This window comes from Salvelinus alpinus, chromosome 1 (assembly GCF_045679555.1).
Source record: "Salvelinus alpinus chromosome 1, SLU_Salpinus.1, whole genome shotgun sequence".
Lineage (NCBI taxonomy): Eukaryota > Metazoa > Chordata > Actinopteri > Salmoniformes > Salmonidae > Salvelinus > Salvelinus alpinus.
This window is the reverse complement of record NC_092086.1, coordinates 90,729,939-90,747,650: the sequence shown is the minus strand read 5'-3', so window position 1 is coordinate 90,747,650 and position 17,712 is coordinate 90,729,939. Positions and strand designations below refer to the sequence as shown.

The 17,712-nt window shown below is 41.5% G+C and overlaps 1 protein-coding gene across 1 annotated transcript in view; it reads right to left on the bottom strand.

The window, feature by feature from the left end:
- The window catches only part of LOC139533775 (ribose-phosphate pyrophosphokinase 1-like), a 21,601-nt gene extending 3,889 nt beyond the window's left edge, over positions 1-17,712 (bottom strand). The window contains exons 1-6 of the mRNA XM_071332136.1: positions 17,289-17,712; positions 16,137-16,326; positions 10,175-10,273; positions 9,831-9,955; positions 9,311-9,484; positions 8,928-9,087 (exon numbers count right to left, since the gene is read on the bottom strand). Of these exons, the coding sequence (XP_071188237.1) occupies positions 8,928-9,087; positions 9,311-9,484; positions 9,831-9,955; positions 10,175-10,273; positions 16,137-16,326; positions 17,289-17,410 (870 nt within the window). The 5' untranslated portion in view covers positions 17,411-17,712. The remainder of the gene's footprint in view (positions 1-8,927; positions 9,088-9,310; positions 9,485-9,830; positions 9,956-10,174; positions 10,274-16,136; positions 16,327-17,288) is intronic.

Below are 17,712 nucleotides of genomic sequence, written 5' to 3'. Positions count from 1 at the left end.
CAGACTGCTGCTTAGCTAATCATTGGACATTGTTTAAAGAGGTTGCTATGGAGTGGAGGGGGGTTGGTATGTGTGCTCTGTACTGGTGTCATGTGATCTGCTATTTGTGAAAGCAAAACATTTGTCCAAACTTCAGCAACTTTCAGTGAATTTCTTACAGTTCAGAAAATGAACTACAATTAAATTATTTTAGAAAATAATATAATGTTTAAATTCCCCAAGTGACCTAAACCCTGCAACAACAAGTAAAGCGTTAGGTGCTAAGGCAGGGATTCACACCTAGGGCTGGGCGATTTATCAAATTAACTATGTTTTAGCGCGATATTAAACGCCTATATCACAAGAATCTCCCTATTATTATTTTTTTTATTTTTATAAGCGCTAAAGCCCACTTGTTCTCATGTCTTTTTGGTCTCGTCGTTTTCACTTCTGTGATGGTGCACATTCCCATTATCACACACACACACACCCTCCCATGCACAACAAAGATTAAAGAAAACCTTCTCTGACAAGTGGTTTCAACTTGACATTTGCATTTGAGGTTTGGTCCAACAGAATCGGTCATATGGAAACCGACACATTGAGAAATGATTTTACTGTAATAGACGAGAACTTAAAAAGGGTATCATTGGAAAGGTTGTCTCAACTCCTCAAATTCCTCGATGAGCAGACACTGGAAAAAAAGGAGTATCAATGAATATTGAGTCTGGAAAATGAATGCTCAGTTTGTTAAGTGCGGATACCCCTAGCAGCATTTTAGCCAGACTTATTTTATAAAAAGTGCAATGAGCATAAACAACAATTATATAAGGAATTGGCAACTCGTTCTCATTCTGAGAAATAAGGTAGGCCACTTGAATTCAACATCTGAACAAAGTGGACAGTCTATCATGCTGTTCAAACAGTTGGAGACTGACAGAAGGGTGTGTTAATTATTCAACTGTTCTAGCTTGTTAGCAAGCAAATTGATCCAAATTAGCTAGACTATAAATATAAAGATTAGCTGGCTACTCCCTAGCACGTGGGCTTGAGAGATGTTTATGAGGCCAGTGTTCATTTTCTATACTGCCTGCTAAGTTGGTCATTATTAGTGAATGTGCATGGTTCTGGTTACATTTGTAACCAAAAGGCATTTTCAGACTTGAAAGCCAGATCAGTGATTATAAAAATTAAAAAAAGCAAGTTAAACTATTTTGATAAAATAATTAAATTATTAGTAGTGCTGAGCGATTAGTGTTTCGAGGTCGGTTCAATTATGTAAATCATCAGTTTGATTGAATGCTGTAACACAGAATAAAAAACAGTTAAAGTCCCATGATGGTAGTGATTGCTTATCACTTAATTTATTCACATTACTTTAATAAAATATTTCAGTTGTGTAAATTGTTTTATTTCATGACTTTTTCATTCTGAGTCATCTCAATAGAGCTACTGCCAAGAGAATTCTCTTCTGTTATACTCACAGCCGTGTATATTCCCGCTGAAGCCGATACCACGAAGGCCCTCAAATAACTACACTGTGCAAACTGGAAACCACATATCCTGAGGCCGCATTTATTGTATCCGGGGATTTTAACAAAGCTAATCTGAGGAAAACCCTACCGAAGTTCTACAAACACATTGACTGTAGCATTCGTTCTGAGAAAACATTGGACCACTGCTACTCAACTTTACAAAAGGCCCTCCCCCGCCCTCCCGTCAGCAAATCTGATCACAACCCAATTTTGCTCCTCCCTTCCTATAGGCAGAAACTCAAACAGGAAGTACCTGTGCTACGGACTATTCAACGCTGGTCTGACCAATCGGAATCCATGCTTCACTCAGGGCTCCCGAGTGTCGCAGCAGTCTAAGGCACTGCATCTCAGTGCAAGAGGCATCACTACAGTCCCTGGTTCGAATCCGGCCGTGATTCGGGGGACCATAGGGCGGCGCACAATCGGCCCACGTCGTCCAGGTTTGGCTGGGGTAGGCCGTCATTGTAAATAAGAATTTGTTCTTAACTGACTTGCCTAGTTAAATAAAAGGTTACATTTTTAAAAAGAATTCAAGATTGTTTTGATCACATGGACTGGGATATGTTCCAGGTAGCCTCGGAATAATATCGACAAATACACGGATACAGTAACTGAGCTTCAGGAAATGTTTAGATTTTGTACTCACTGTGACTATTAAAACCTACCCAAACCAGAAACCATGGATAGACGGCAGCATTCGCGCAAAACTGAAAGCGCGAACCACCACATTTAACCATGGCAAGGTGACTGGGAATATGGCCGAACACAAAACAGTGTAGTTATTCCCTCCGTAAGGCAATCAAACAGGAAAAACACCCGTAGAGATAAAGTGGAGTCGCAATTCAACGGCTCAGACACAAGACGTATGTGGCAGGGTCTACAGACAATCAGGGATTATAAAAGGAAAACCAGCCACATCGCAGACAAGGACATCTGACTTCCGGATAAGCCAAACACCTTTTTTGCCCGCTTTGATGAAAACACAGCGCCACCGACGCAGCCAGCTACCAAGGACTGTGGGCTCCCTTTCTCCGTGGCCGACATAAGTAAGACGTTTAAGTGTGTTAACCCTCGCAAGGCTGCCGGCCCAGACGGCATCCCTAGCCTCGTCCTCAGAGCATGCACAGACCAGCTAGCTGGAGTGTTGACGGACATATTCAAACTCTCCCTATTCCAGTCTGCTGTCCCCACATGCTTCAAGATGTCCACCATTGTTCCTGTACCCAAGAAAGCAAAAGAAACTGAACTAAATTACAACCGCCCCGTAGCACTCACTTCTGTCATCATGAAGTGCTTTGAGAGGCTAGTCAAGGATCATATCACCTCTACATTACCGGAAACCCTAGACCCACTTCAATTTGCTTACCCGCCCCCTTTATATCTACAGACGACGCACTCGCCATCGCACTGCACACTGCCCTATCCCATCTGGACAAGAGGAATACCTATGTAAGAATGCTGTTCATTGACTATAGCTCAGCATTCAACACCACAGTACCCTCCAAGCTCATCATTAAGCTCGGGGCCCTGGGTCCTGGACTTCCTGACGGGCCACCACCAGGTGGTGAAGGTAGGAAACAACACCGCTACATCACTGACCCTCAACATAGGGGCCCCACAAGGGTGCATGCTCAGCCCCCTCCTGTACTCCCATGACTGCGTGGCCACACACGCCTCCAACTCAATCAAGTTTGCAGATGACACCAGTAGTAAGCCTGATTACCAAAAATGACAAGACAGCCTACAGGGAGTAGGTGAGGGCCCTGGGAGTGTGGTGACAGGAAAATAACCTCTCACTCAATGTCAACAAAACAAAGGAGCGGATCGTGGACTTCAGGAAACTGCAGAAACACCCCACTATCCACGTCGACGGGACTGCAGTGGAGAAGGTGGAAAGCTTACAGCTCCTCGGCGCACACATTAATGGAAAACTGAAATGGTCCACCCACGCAGACAGTGTGCTGAAGGCGCAACAGCACTTCAGGCTGATGTTTTTTGGGCTTGGCACCTAAAACTTTCACAGATGCACAATTGAGAGCATCCTGTCGTGCAGTATAGCCACCTGGTACAGCAACTGCACCGCCCGCAACCGTAGGGCTCTCCAGAGGGTGGAGCATCACCGGGGACAAACTACCTGCCCTCCAGGACACCTACAGCACCCGATGTCACAGGAATGCCAAAAAGATCAAGGACAACAACCACCCGAGCCACTGCCTGTTCACCCCACTATCATCCAGAAGGCAAGGTCAGTACAGGTACATCAAAGCTGGGACAGAGAGACTGAAAAACAGCTTCTATCTCAAGGCCATCAGACTGTTAAATAGCCACCACTAGCACCTTAGAGGCTGCTGCCCTATATACTTAGACTTGAAATCACTGGCCACTTTAATAATGGAACACTAGTCACTTTAATAATGTTTACATATTTTGCATTTCTCATCTCATATGTATACTGTATTCTATTCTACTGTATTTCAGTCTATGCCGCTCCGACATTGCTCGTTCAAATATTGATATATTCTTAATTCCATTAGATGCGTATATTGTTGTGAAGTTGTTCGATATTACTGTACTGTTGGAGTCAGAAACACAAGCATTTCGCTACACCCGCAATAACATCTGCTAAACATGTGTATGTGACCAATAAAATTGGATTTGAACTTTGCACACTTGGCATTCTCTCAATCAGCTTCATGAGGTAGTCACCTGGAATACATTTCAATTAACAGGTGTGCCTTCTTAAAAATTAATTTGTGGAATTTCTTTCCTCAATGCGTTTGAGCCAATCAGTTGTGTTGTGACAAGGTTAGGGGTGGTATACAGAAGACAGCCCTATTTGGTAAAAGACCAAGTCCATATTATGGCAAGAACTGCTCAAATAAACAAAGGACAAACAGTCCATCATTACTTTAAGACATGAAGGTCAGTCAATCCGGAAAATGTCAAGAACTTTGAAAGTTTCTCCAAGTGCAATCGCAAAAACAATCATGATGAAACTGGCTCTCATGAGGACCGCCACAGGAAAGGAAGACGCAGAGTTACCTCTGCTGCAGAGGATAAGTTCATTAGAGTTACCGGCCTCAGAAATTGCAGCCCAAATAAATGTGACAGAGTTCAAGTAAGACATCTCAACATCAACTGTTCAGAGGAAACTGCGTGAATCATGCCTTCATGGTCAAATTGCTCCAAAGGAACCACTACCAAAGGAAACCAATAAGAAGAACATACTTGCTTGGGCCAAGAAACACAAGCAATAGACATTTATCATTATTATTTATTTAACCTTTATTTAACTAGGCAAGTCAGTTAAGAACAAATTCTTATTTACAATGACAACCTAGGAACAGTGGGTTAACTGCCTTGTTCAGGGGAGAACGACGGAGTTCTACCTTGTCAGCTCGGGGACTCGATCAAGCAACCTTTCGGTTACTGGCCCAACGCTCTAACCACTAGGCTACCTGCCGCCCCGACATTAGACCGGTGGAAAATCCTTTGGTCTGGAGTCCAATTTTTGGTTCCAACTGCGGTGTCTTTGTGAGATGCAGAGTTGGTGAACGGATGATCTCTGCATGTGTGGTTCCCACAGTGAAGCATGGAGGAGGTGGTGTGACCTTGTGGGGGTGCACTGCTGTTGACACTAGAGGTCGACCGATTATGATTTTTCAACGCCGATACTGATTATTGGAGGACCAAAAAAAGCCGATAACGATTAATCGGCCAATTTTTATATACAGTTTAAGTTGGAAGTTTACATACAATTAGGTTGGAGTCTTAAAACTCGTTTTTCAACCACTCCACAAATTTCTTGTGAACAAACTATAGTTTTGGCAAGTCGGTTAGGACATCTACTTTGTGCATGACACAAGTCATTTTTCCAACAATTGTTTACAGATTATTTAATTTATAACTCACTGTATCACAATTCCAGTGGGTCAGAGGTTGACTGTGCCTTTAAACAGCTTGGAAAATTCCAGAAAATTATGTCATGGCTTTAGAAGCTTCTGATAGGCTAATTGAGTCAATTGGAGGTGTACCTGTCAAGGCCTACCTTCAAAGGCCTACCTTCAAACTCAGTGCCTCTTTGCTTTACATCATGGGAAAATCAAAAGAAATCAGCCAAGACCTCTGTGGTATTAAAAAAAAATGGTATACCTCCACAAATCTGGTTCATCCTTGGGAGCAATTTCCAAATGGCTGAAGGTACCACGTTCATCTGTACAAACAATAGTACGCAAGTATTGACACCATGGGACCACGCAGCCGTCATACCGCTCAGAAAGGAGACGTGTTCTGTCTCCTAGAGATGAACGTACTTTGGTGCGAAATGTGCAAATGAATCCCAGAACAACAGTAAAGGACCTTGTGAAGATGCCGGAGAAAGCAGGTACAAAAGTATCTATATCCACAGTAAAACGAGTCCTATATCAACATAACCTGAAAGGCCGCTCAGAAAGGAAGAATCCACTGCTCCAAAACCGCCATAAAAAAGCCAGACTACGGTTTACAACTGCACATGGGGACAAAGATCGTACTTTTTGGAGAACTGTCCTTTGGTATGATGAAACAAAAATAGAACTGTTTGGCCATAATGACCATCGTTATGTTTGGAGGAAAAGGGGGAAGCTTGCAAGCCGAAGAACACCATCCCAACCGTGAAGCACGGGGGTGGCATCATGTTGTGGGGGTGCTTTGCTGCAGGAGGGACTGGTGCACTTCACAAAATAGATGGCTTCATGAGGGAGGGAAATGATGTGGATATATTGAAGCAACATCTCAAGACATCAGTCAGGAAGTTAAAGCTTGTTCGCAAATGGGTCTTCCAAATGAACAATGACCCCAAGCATACGTCCAAAGTTGTGGCAAAATGGCTTAAGGACAACGAAGTCAAGGTATTGGAGTGGCAATCACAAAGCCCTGACCTCAATCCTATTGAAAATTTGTGGGCAGAACTGAAAAAGCGTGTGCGAGCAAGGAGGCCTACAAACCTGACTCAGTTACACCAGCTCTGTCAGGAGGAATGGGCCAAAATATACCCAACTTATTGTGGAAGCTTGTTGAAGGCTAAACAATTTAAAGGCAATGCTACCAAATACTAATTTAGTGTATGTAAGCTTCTGACCCACTGGGAATGTGATGAAATAAATAAAAGCTGAAATAAATAATTCTCTACTACTTTTTATCTGACATTTCACATTCTTAAAATAAAGAGGTGATCCTAACTGACCTAAAACAGGGAATTTTTACTCGGATTAAATGTCAGGAATTGTGAAAAACCGAGTTTAAATGTATTTGGCTAAGGTGTATGTAAACTTCGACTGTTTATATTTATTTGTAATAATGACAATTACAACAATACTTAATGAACACTTATTTTAACTTAATATAATACATAAATGAAATAAATTTTGTCTCAAATAATGAAATGTTCAATTTGGTTTAAATAATGCAAAAACACAGTGTTGAAGAAACTAAAAGTGAAAACGCTAACGTTTAAGTTCCTTGCTCAGAACATATGAAAGCTGGTGGTTCCTTTTTCACATGAGTCTTCAATATTCCCAGCTAAGAAGTTTTAGGTTGTAGTTATGACATGACTATTTCTCTCTATACCATTTGTATTTCATAGACCTTTGACTATTGGATGTTCTTATAGGCACTACAGTATTGCCAGCCTAATCTCGGGAGTTGATAGGCTTAAAGTCATAAACAGCACTGTGCTTCAAGCAATGCGAAAAGCTGCTGGCAAACGGAGGAAAGTGCGGTTTGAATGAATGCTTACGAGCCTGCCGCTGCCTACCACCGCCTCAGTCAGACTGCTCTATCAAATCATAGACTTAATTATAATAAACACACAGAAATACGAGCCTTGGGTCATTAATATGGTCAAATCCAGAACCAATTATTTCGAAAACAAAACGTTCCGTATTTTACTGAACGGGTGGCAACCCTAAGTCTAAATATTGCTGTTACATTGCACAACCTTCCATGTTATGTCATAATTATGTAAAATTCTGGCAAATGAATTACTGTCTTTGTTAGGAAGAAATGGTCTTCACACAGTTCGCAACGAGCCAGGCGTCCCAAACTGCTGCATATACCCGGACTCTGCTTACACTGAACGCAAGAGAAGTGACACAATTTCAGGCACCGCATTGATTATATGCAACGCAAGACAAGCTAGTTAAACTAGTAATATCATCAACCATGTGTAGTTAACTAGTGATTATGTTAAGAGATTGTTTTTTTTAATAAGATAAGTTTAATGCTAGCTAGCAACTTACCACGGCTCCTTGCTGCCTGCACTTGCGTAACAGGCGGTCAGCCTGCCACGCAGTCTCCTCGTGGATTGCAATATAATTGGCCATAATCGGCATCCAAAAATGCAGATTACCGATTGTTATGAAAACTTGAAATCGGCCCAAATTAAATCGGCCATTCCGATTAATCGGTCAACATCTAGTTGACACTGTCATTGATTTATTTAGAATTCAAGGCACACTTAACCAGCATGGCTACCACAGCGATAAGCCACCCCATCTGGTTTGCACTTAGTCGGACTATCATTTGTTTTTCAACAAAACAATGACCCAACACATCTCCAGGCAGTGTAAGGGCTATCTGACCAAGAAGGAGAGTGATGAGTGCTGCATCAGATGACCTGGCCTCCAAAATCCCCCAACCTCAACCCAATTGAGATGGTTTGGAATGAGTTGGACCGCAGACTGAAGGAAAAGCAGCCAACAAGTGCTCAGCATATGTGGGAACTCCTTAAAGACCGTTGGAAAAGCATTCCAGGTGAAGCTGGTTGAGAGAATACCAAGTGTGCAAAGCTGTCAAGGCAAAGGTTGGTTATTTTGAAGAATCTAAAATATTTAACACTTTTCTTTTTTTACTACTTGATTCCATGTGTTATTTCATAGTTTTGATGTCTTCACTATTATTCTACAATATAGAAAATAGTCCAAATAGAGAAAAACCAAACAGTAGTAGGTGTGTGAGTAGGTGTGTCCAAACTTTTGACTGGTACTGTATGTAGAATATTTGCCTGTTGGAAATTACAACTCCCTACTACATCACAGTTCAGGATGGATCTGATTTATCTGTAGAGAAACTGTGCAACGTGCGCCTTGAGCTCATAGGGAAAAAAACGAATGAAATGGAACTCAAACAAATTGAGTCAACGTCTGTCAGTTGTTTAAAAAACAACAAAAAATAACCTACATTTCAGTTAGTCGCTCAGCACTAATTATTAGTGGGTCTTATGATTGTGCAAGGCTTATATTTTAGCCTAGGTATAATTTCACAAGCCCTGAATTCATTAGATTATTGCTGACTGTTTGACATGCAGTGTATTTGACCTTAATTTTACAAAATATATATATTGCGAATCTCCATATCGCCCAGCCCTATTCTGACCTGTATTTTTGAACAGTGTTTCATCTTGTCCTCCTGAGGGATGGTATTCGTGACAACCACAGCCTCAAAACAGGCATTGTTAATGCGGGTGATGGCAGGGCCTGAAAAGATCCCATGGGTCAGGATAGCGTAGACCTTTGTAGCTCCAGCAGAGACGAGCCTGGATGTCCAGAAGGATAAAAAGACAAACAAAAAAGAAAACGAAAATAGGTTGAACCCCCCCCCTTTTGTTTGTAAACAACCTTGCTATCAAATTTATATTTTCAGAGACTGTTCCCTAAACAAGTGTAATAGCTCCTCAGTATCGGTAGTACATTTAAAGATTGAATATTCAGTCTCTGCTCTGTAAAGATCTATGCAGCTAAAACACAGTAGTGACTCACTTATCTGCAGCATGGCAGATGGTGCCGCAGGTGTCTGCCATGTCATCAACCAAGATGGCCACTCTGTCCTTCACGTCCCCCACCAGGACCATGCGGTCCACCTCGTTAGCCTTCTTTCTCTCTTTGTGGATGAGCGCGAAGTCCACATTCAGCCTGTCTGCTATAGAGGTGACCCTGCAAGGGGAATCCACAGATTGGTGAGGTTATGGTACTACAGATGATGTCAATTATTCCACAAAGTTACATCACATTACAATTAACATAGAACTATAAACCTGTTTCTTACTATATGATAAATCACAAATTACAAACACATGCACTGATGACAGTATCAAAAAGATTGTTGTTATTACAGTTGTTATTACAACTAAATGGTTGTAATAATGAAGGAGGGGAAAGTAACAAACACGTTAATGAATTGATCCACAATCATCCTTTCGACGTGCTGATATTTCTAACAACTAAAATCTGTCCCTTTGAATTGACGAAGCATCTGTAGGCCAATTGGTACCTGCTTTACCTTTTTGCTCCCCCGGCATCAGGAGACACAATGGTGCAATTCTTCCACTCATTGATGTTCTCTTTGATCCATTTCAGCACAGCTGGCTCAGCGTATAGATTGTCCACAGGGATATCAAAGAACCCCTACAGAGGCGTACAGAGAGCAAAACCATGATAAGATACAGGATCATTAGTCAGTGTCCTCAAACTTCCAACAGCTTTTTGGAGAAAATGTAATGTGGCTCATTATAGTATGTAACAAATATAGTCTAATGAATAGTTTTTACATCTTACTTGTGAATACTACAATAGTGACTGCAATATACTGATGGAATGAGACAATTAATGTGCCAGATTGCTCACCTGTATCTGCGAGGCATGCAGGTCCATGGTGATAATGTGATTGGCTCCTGACACTGACAACATGTTGGCCACCAGCTTTGCAGAGATGGGTGCCCGACTCTGAAGAAGAGTTTTTCATGGGAAGTTAAGCCCTGGAATTTTGGAAATGTTGCTTAAATTCATCAAAATAATTAGCTTATAACAGTGAACCATTTTTGTGCGGTACACAAGTTAATTATAGGTCTTGTGGCATATTTTGGTTAAACTATCCCCAATTCAATGGAATTGTAACCCTCTGCATGCACAGTGCATTCTTCCATCACATGTGCAGCTGATTCTCAAGATCTTGCACACTAATGAGATGCTATTTAGCCCACACTACTACACTGTCTGAGTCAAGGACTACATGCTTTCTGGTAAGTTTTGATTACAATACTGGGTGGGGTGAATATATTTTATATCACATACATACTTTTTTGTTAACTAGTAAATATTAGCCTACAGCAAAGTGTGTTAAAATCATTTCTAACTTGCTAATTCCTGCTAGTTAGTTTTTTCTACCATGTGGGTTTTAGCTTGCTTGAGCCTGCTAACTGAAGAGTGTTAATTCGCCTGTTTCCATACATGCTTCATAAAAATAAAAATAAAGGAGTTTAATCTAACTGCTAAACTATTTCTGTACATGGAGTTGTATTATTATTTTTACTAATTTTTTTCTCATCTTTACAGTAAAATGCCACGGGCACTATCTGATGTGTGGAGACATTTCACTGCAGCTAATGTAGAAGAAAAAGCTGTGTACATTTGCAAATACTAAGCCAAATCATGTGAAGAATGCAACAAAGATGCAGAATCATCTGGCCAAGTGCATAAAGTTCTCTCAGCCCTCACAACAAGCAACCTCTGACAAGAGTCCCTCTATTCGAGGTGAAAATTATGAATCAGACACCTTATCGATAGCAACAGCTCATGGTCCTCCTGGAACCAGAAGTTTTTTGGACTCAATGGAGGAACGTAGTCAGAGAAATGCTGATGAATGTCTTGTTCGAGCTGTGTATGCAACTGGTTCACCTCTGATGCTCACAGGCAATGTCTATTGGAAGAGATTTCTGAATGTTCTTCGCCCAGCATACACCCCTCTAACCAGACATACTTTATCTTCTAATTTTCTGGATGCAGAGTTCAAGTGAAGGTCAAGCAAATCATAGAGAAAGCAGACTGTTTTGCAATCATCTCTGATGGGTGGTCAAATGTTTGTGGGCAAGGAATAATTAACTACAATAATTAACTGTTTGACAGTCTCCTGGAGGGGAAGGAGTCTCTCCAAGAAATGACCATATCACAGTCTGCCATCAAGAGGATCCTCTTGGATTATGTATTTTGGGAGAGAGTGGTAAGCAGCCTGAAACCTATAGCAGTAGCCATTGAACAGATTGAGGGAGACAATGCCATCCTGTCGGACGTTCAGACTCTGCTTGCAGAATAAATCCGTACTGCCCTGCCCACTTCACTGTTGCTCCAAGCAGAGGAAACTGCAGTTCTGAAATGCATCAAAAAGCGTGAAGACTTCTGCCTGAAGCCCATACACGCCGCAACGTACATGTTGGACCCCCAAGTATGCTGGTAAGAGCACCCTATCTGGTGCAGAGATCAACAAGGCCTATGGTGTCATCACTACCATGCCTTGGCACCTTGGCCTGGATGAGGGCACAGTTCTTGGCAGTCTGGCGAAGTACACTTCCAAGCAAGGGCTTTGGGATGGAGATGCAATATAACAGTCGTGCCAACATATCTCATCAGCCACCTGGTGGAAGGGACTTTGTGGATCTGAGGCTCTTTCCCGTTGCCTCCATCATCCTCTAAATCACACCAACATCAGCCGCCTCAGAGCGTAACTGGTCCTTGTTTGGGAACACACACACACACACACCAAAGCACGCAACAGGCTGACCAATACAAGGGTTGAACAATTGGTGGCCATCCAGGCAAATTTGAGCCAGATAATGAGCCATCCTCAACAAGGTTGGAAAGTGACAGTGAAGATGAGGCCTCAGAGTCTGATGTTCAAGAGTTGGACATTGAGGAGGTCCAGGGAGAAGACATGGAAGCCTGAGAGGAAGACAGTCTAGAAACTAAAGCTTTGGTTATCATTTTACAAATGCACGTTGAAAAAGTTTTTGGGAGATGCAATGGATCATTGGGATCATTCAATATTCCCTTTCTTTTGATGTTCAGTGAAATCATCCCATGTGAAGAGTCAACTCATTTAATTAAAGTTCAATTCATTGCAATTTTCTTTTTCTATTGGAAGGATTTAATCATTTGCAATTATGTCTACTTATAATAAACATTTTACCTTATGTTTCTGTTTCAAGATAATATGGTAAATATATGAAATGCAAAAAACATCTAAATTTAAATGGTATTAATAATTTGCATATATTTCCGTTAATTCCCAAGAAAGTTTCCACCTCAATATTCCCCAAAATGTGCAACCCTAATTAGTCCATTCAACCAAAGTGGTTCGTCCAATAGGGCGTTTTTGAAAAGCAGTCAAATCAAATAACTGACTGATATTGATAGTGCAGAGCAGCGGTTCCCAAACTAGGGGTTACGAGCCCCATGTGCGGTCTCCTGATATTAAAAATGGGGTCGCGGGAGAATTTCATTCCCACTGTGAATTGCTAGGCCCGCTACACTATGAAACCACACTATTGCAGAGATGTTCATGTCACCGGACGCAATTGATATAGTGAAAACAATGTGTGGGGAGGCAGATGTGCAGAAACTCACAGCAATACCGTTGTCAGATAACACTGTTAAACTAAGAATTAATGCTATTGCTAGCAATCAAAAGAAAACTGACTGAATGACAAACTCCCCAGTGTATGCTCTCCAAATGGAAATTAGCTGTGAGGACCGAGATGCCCATGCATTGACTTTTGTTCGCTACACACGTCAGGGAATGCTATTCACGAGGACCTATTGCTCGGTCTCACGATTCAAGAGCATAAAACGTCAGAGGAGATGTTCAGTGTGCTGCGTGGCCATATTGACGAAAAACTAATTCCATGGGCTCAAACGGTGGACTTATGCACAGATGGGGCTCAATCTATGGCGGGGCAGGGCAAGCCTCTGCACTCTAGTTTTGAATGTCTCCCTCTCCCATATGGATATACTGAGAGCAACTGGCGGCAAAAGAGCTGAGCACAGAACTCGGAGATAAATTGCAGCAGGTAACTTTGATTGTAAACTACATTAAACTATATCCACATCTGTTCGCAAAACTATGTGGAGATATGGGACCAGAGCATGACAATGTTCTATTTCACACCAAGGCTTGGTAGTTATCGAGAGGGAGTGTTGGAAAGATTTTTTCACATTGAGAGAAGAATTGTCGTCATGTAACAGACATATTTGGGAAACTGAACGCAAGCATGCAGGGGAAATACAAAAACATTTTACAGATGAGTGAATCAGTGGATTCAGAGGAAAGAATTCTTATTGGAGTCTTTCCAAAGTGAATCATGACACCTTCCCTCAGCTGTGCATGTTTCTAACAGAAAACAGAATCAGTAAGTGTCCCATACGAGTGATGGCTGCTCACCAACACTTGGAAGAGCCCTTTCTGACCTACTTCCCAATCCTGACTCAGTTGACATGCCGGTAAGTGAAATCGAACAGCTGATCAAGCGGTCATGTGACCGAATGCTGCAGACAACGTAGAAGTTTTTGCTCGACTCAAAGGGAATAACCTGCAGTCTCCCTCTAAGCATTACAACTCATGGTACCCTTCGCCAGCTCATATCTGTGTGAAGCTGGATCCAGTTATCTTGTCTGCATTAAAACCAAATATAGATCCATGTTGGATGTGACAGCAGAGACGAGGTGCACACTTTCGACCACGCCCCCTGACGTGACATGCATCAAGCACACCCATCTCATTAGTGGCGGTGAGAAGAGACATATCAGACTAATTTGCAAATGACTGTCATAGCCCCACATTAAAAGTATGTGATAATTTGAGAAGACAATCAGATATATTATTAGAATTAGAGGTCGACCGATTATGACTTTTCAACGCCGATACCGATACCGATTATTGGAGGACCAAAAAAAGCCGATACCGATTAATTGGCAGTTTTTTTGTTTGTTGTTGTAATAATGACAATTACAACAATACTGAATGAACACTTATTATAACTTAATATAATACATCAATAAAATCAATTTAGCCTCAAATAAATAATGAAACGTTCAATTTGGTTTAAATAATGCAAAAACAAAGTGTTGGAGAAGAAAGTAAAAGTGCAATATGTGCCATGTAAGAAAGCTAACATTTTAAGTTCCTTGCTCAGAACATGAGAACATATGAAAGCTGGTAGTTTCTTTTAACATGAGTCTTCAATATTCCCAGGTAAGAAGTTTTAGGTTGTAGTTATTATAGGAATTATAGGACTATTTCTCTCTATACCATTTGTATTTCATTAACCTTTGACTATTGGATGTTCTTATAGGCACTTTAGTATTGCCAGTGTAACAGTATAGCTTCCACCCCTCTCCTCGCCCCTACCTGGGCTCGAACCAGGAACACAACGACAACAGCCACCCTCGAAGCAGCGTTACCCATGCAGAGCAAGGGGAATAACTACTCCAGTCTCAGAGCGAGTGACGTTTGAAACGCTATTAGCACGCACCCCGCTAACTAGCTATCCATTTCACATCGGTTACACCAGCCTAATCTCAGGAGTTGATAGGCTTGAAGCACAGCAAAGAGCTTCTGGCAAAACGCAGGAAAGTGCTGTTTGAATGAATGCTTACGAGCCTGCTGCTGCCTACCACCGCTCAGTCAGACTGCTCTATCAAATCATAGACTTAGTTATAACATAATAACACACAGAAATACGAGCCTTAGGTCATTAATATGGTCGAATCCGGAAACTATCATCTCGAAAACAAGACGTTTATTCTTTCAGTGAAATACGGAACCGTTCCGTATTTTATCTAACGGGTGGCATCCATAAGTCTAAATATTCCTGTTACATTGCACAACCTTCAATGTTATGTCATAATTACGTAAACTTCTGGCAAATTAGGCGGCCCAAAATGTTGCATATACACTGACTCTGCGTGCAATGAACGCAAGAGAAGTGACAGAATTTCACCTGGTTAATATTGCCTGCTAACCTGGATTTCTTTTAGCTAAATATGCAGGTTTAAAAATATATACTTCTGTGTATTGATTTTAAGAAAGGCATTGATGTTTATGGTTAGGTACACATTGGCGCAACGATACGCACCGCATCGATTATATGCAACGCAGGACACGCTAGATAAACTAGTAATATCATCAACCATGTGTAGTTAACTAGTGATTATGATTGATTGATTGTTTTTTATAAGATAAGTTTAATGCTAGCTAGCAACTTACCTTGGCTTCTACTGCATTCGCGTAACAGGCAGGCTCCTCGTGGAGTGCAATGTAATCAGGTGGTTAGAGCGTTGGACTAGTTAACTGTAGGTTGCAAGATTGAATCCCCCGAGCTGACAAGGTAAAAATCTGTCGTTCTGCCCCTGAACGAGGCAGTTAACCCACCGTTCCTTGGCCGTCATTGAAAATAAGAACGTGTTCTAAACTGACTTGCCTAGTTAAATAAAGGTTAAAAAAAAACGCCAAATCGGTGTCCAAAAATAGCGATTTCCGATTGTTATGAAAACTTGAAACCGGCCCTAATTAATCAGCCATTCCGATTAAATCGGTCGACCTCTAATTAGAATGTTTTTCAATTGACTGCCATTGCCCCAAATATTTAAAAAAAAAGTTAACATTGGCTGTTAATTACAACAAAAAAATGTCCTCATGGTTGGGGCCGTGAGAAGTTTTAGATATCAAAATGGGGTCGTGGGCCAAAACAGTTTGGGAACCCCTGGTGTAGTGTGTTGGTGCTGTGAATAGAGAACAAACTATTTAAGTTTCCCTCACCCCCACCTTGTCCTTCTTGTCTTGTCTTGCATATGGGAAACAGGGGATGACAGCCGTGACTCGTGAGGCAGAGGCAATCTTACAGGCATTGATCATGATGAGGAGCTCCATTAAGTTATCGTTAATCTCACCACAACCACTCTGGACAATGTAGACATCCTCTCCTCTGACACTCTCCCCAATCTCCACGCTGCAGGAGTAAATCATGTGGTGTCAGACAGTAGACTATACATGGTGACAGGACCATAACAAGTAGAGAACATTAAGATCATAGCATCATGGGCTTCCAGGTCAATGGATACAACTCAATGAATGAATGTTCCATATATTCACAGTCATACATTTCTGCTCTACCAACTATTCTGTGATGTAACATTATACCAACAACATAACTTGAAAAAGAAACAGACGATATTGAAGAACCCTATGGATGTCAACACTCGGGATGAGCGCTATTATTACAAACCTCCAGGTAAACAATATTCTTAAGCTTTTCACATGTCAAAGGCACCTGCTACTTATACCCTGCAACAAGCAAGCAAGTCCCATGTCTACTGTCAAACAGGATCATTTTACAACACTAGTAAAAACACAGTACAACTCAGAAGTACTAATATGGTTAAATGAAAATAAGCCACAACGTCAAAATCGTCTATATCGTAAAATTTTAACATTTGCTGTTTGGTCTTAATGTAAGGTTAGGCATAACGTTAAATTTCGGTTTGAAATCACATTTGATTATGTATTTTAGAATTAGGCGGGGTTTGACATTGTGGCAACAAGTGACGATCCCATGAAAGGTCATTGAAATGACATCCCACGATTACAATCCAAACGGTTATTGGGAGTTGAAGTTCGAGACCTCCTTCCCTTACCCGGTCTCATTTGATGGTAAATATAAAATTGCCAACACAACTAGTTAACTAGATACTACTGGTACAGGTTTGTAGATGCCAACCGCCGTTAAACTCCAATGCCCGGTTTGTGGTAAACTAATCTTAGCTACTATAGTTAGCAACAACGACCACTGACTCGCACTTTCAATTGGCCACGTGGGCTAACTTAACTTTCCGTTATCTAACGTTAGCAAACAATTACTACAAAATTCACACATTTGTCAAAAAAAATCTAAATGGCTTAAATACAACCTACCATGTCTCCTGATTGCTGAATTTTTTAGTCACAACCTTCCCCAGTTCAAGTCCCAGGCGGTCGGCAATTTTCTGGCCAAGGTCCGGATGAGAGCTGCCGCTGAATATCTTTATGTTAGGCATTTTGGACCTACAAGGGATACGATTGAAGTAACTAAACACCCGTAGCTACATAAATACACGGCTAACAAGCAAAAACATACATAAATGCTAGCTATCTTCTCTTTAGCTAACCCACCAACAGCCAAGGAGGAGCGCTTGGGATGGTGAATATTTTTTTTGTCTATAGGTTGGCTGGGTTACTCTTACTATACGGTGCTGAAATTGATGACGGGGAAAGGTTGTGTGGTGAGAACTCGATCGGTTGAAATACGATAGGAGCGTTTACTTCAGAGAGCGCTCCGTAAGCCACGCCCCAGTGGACC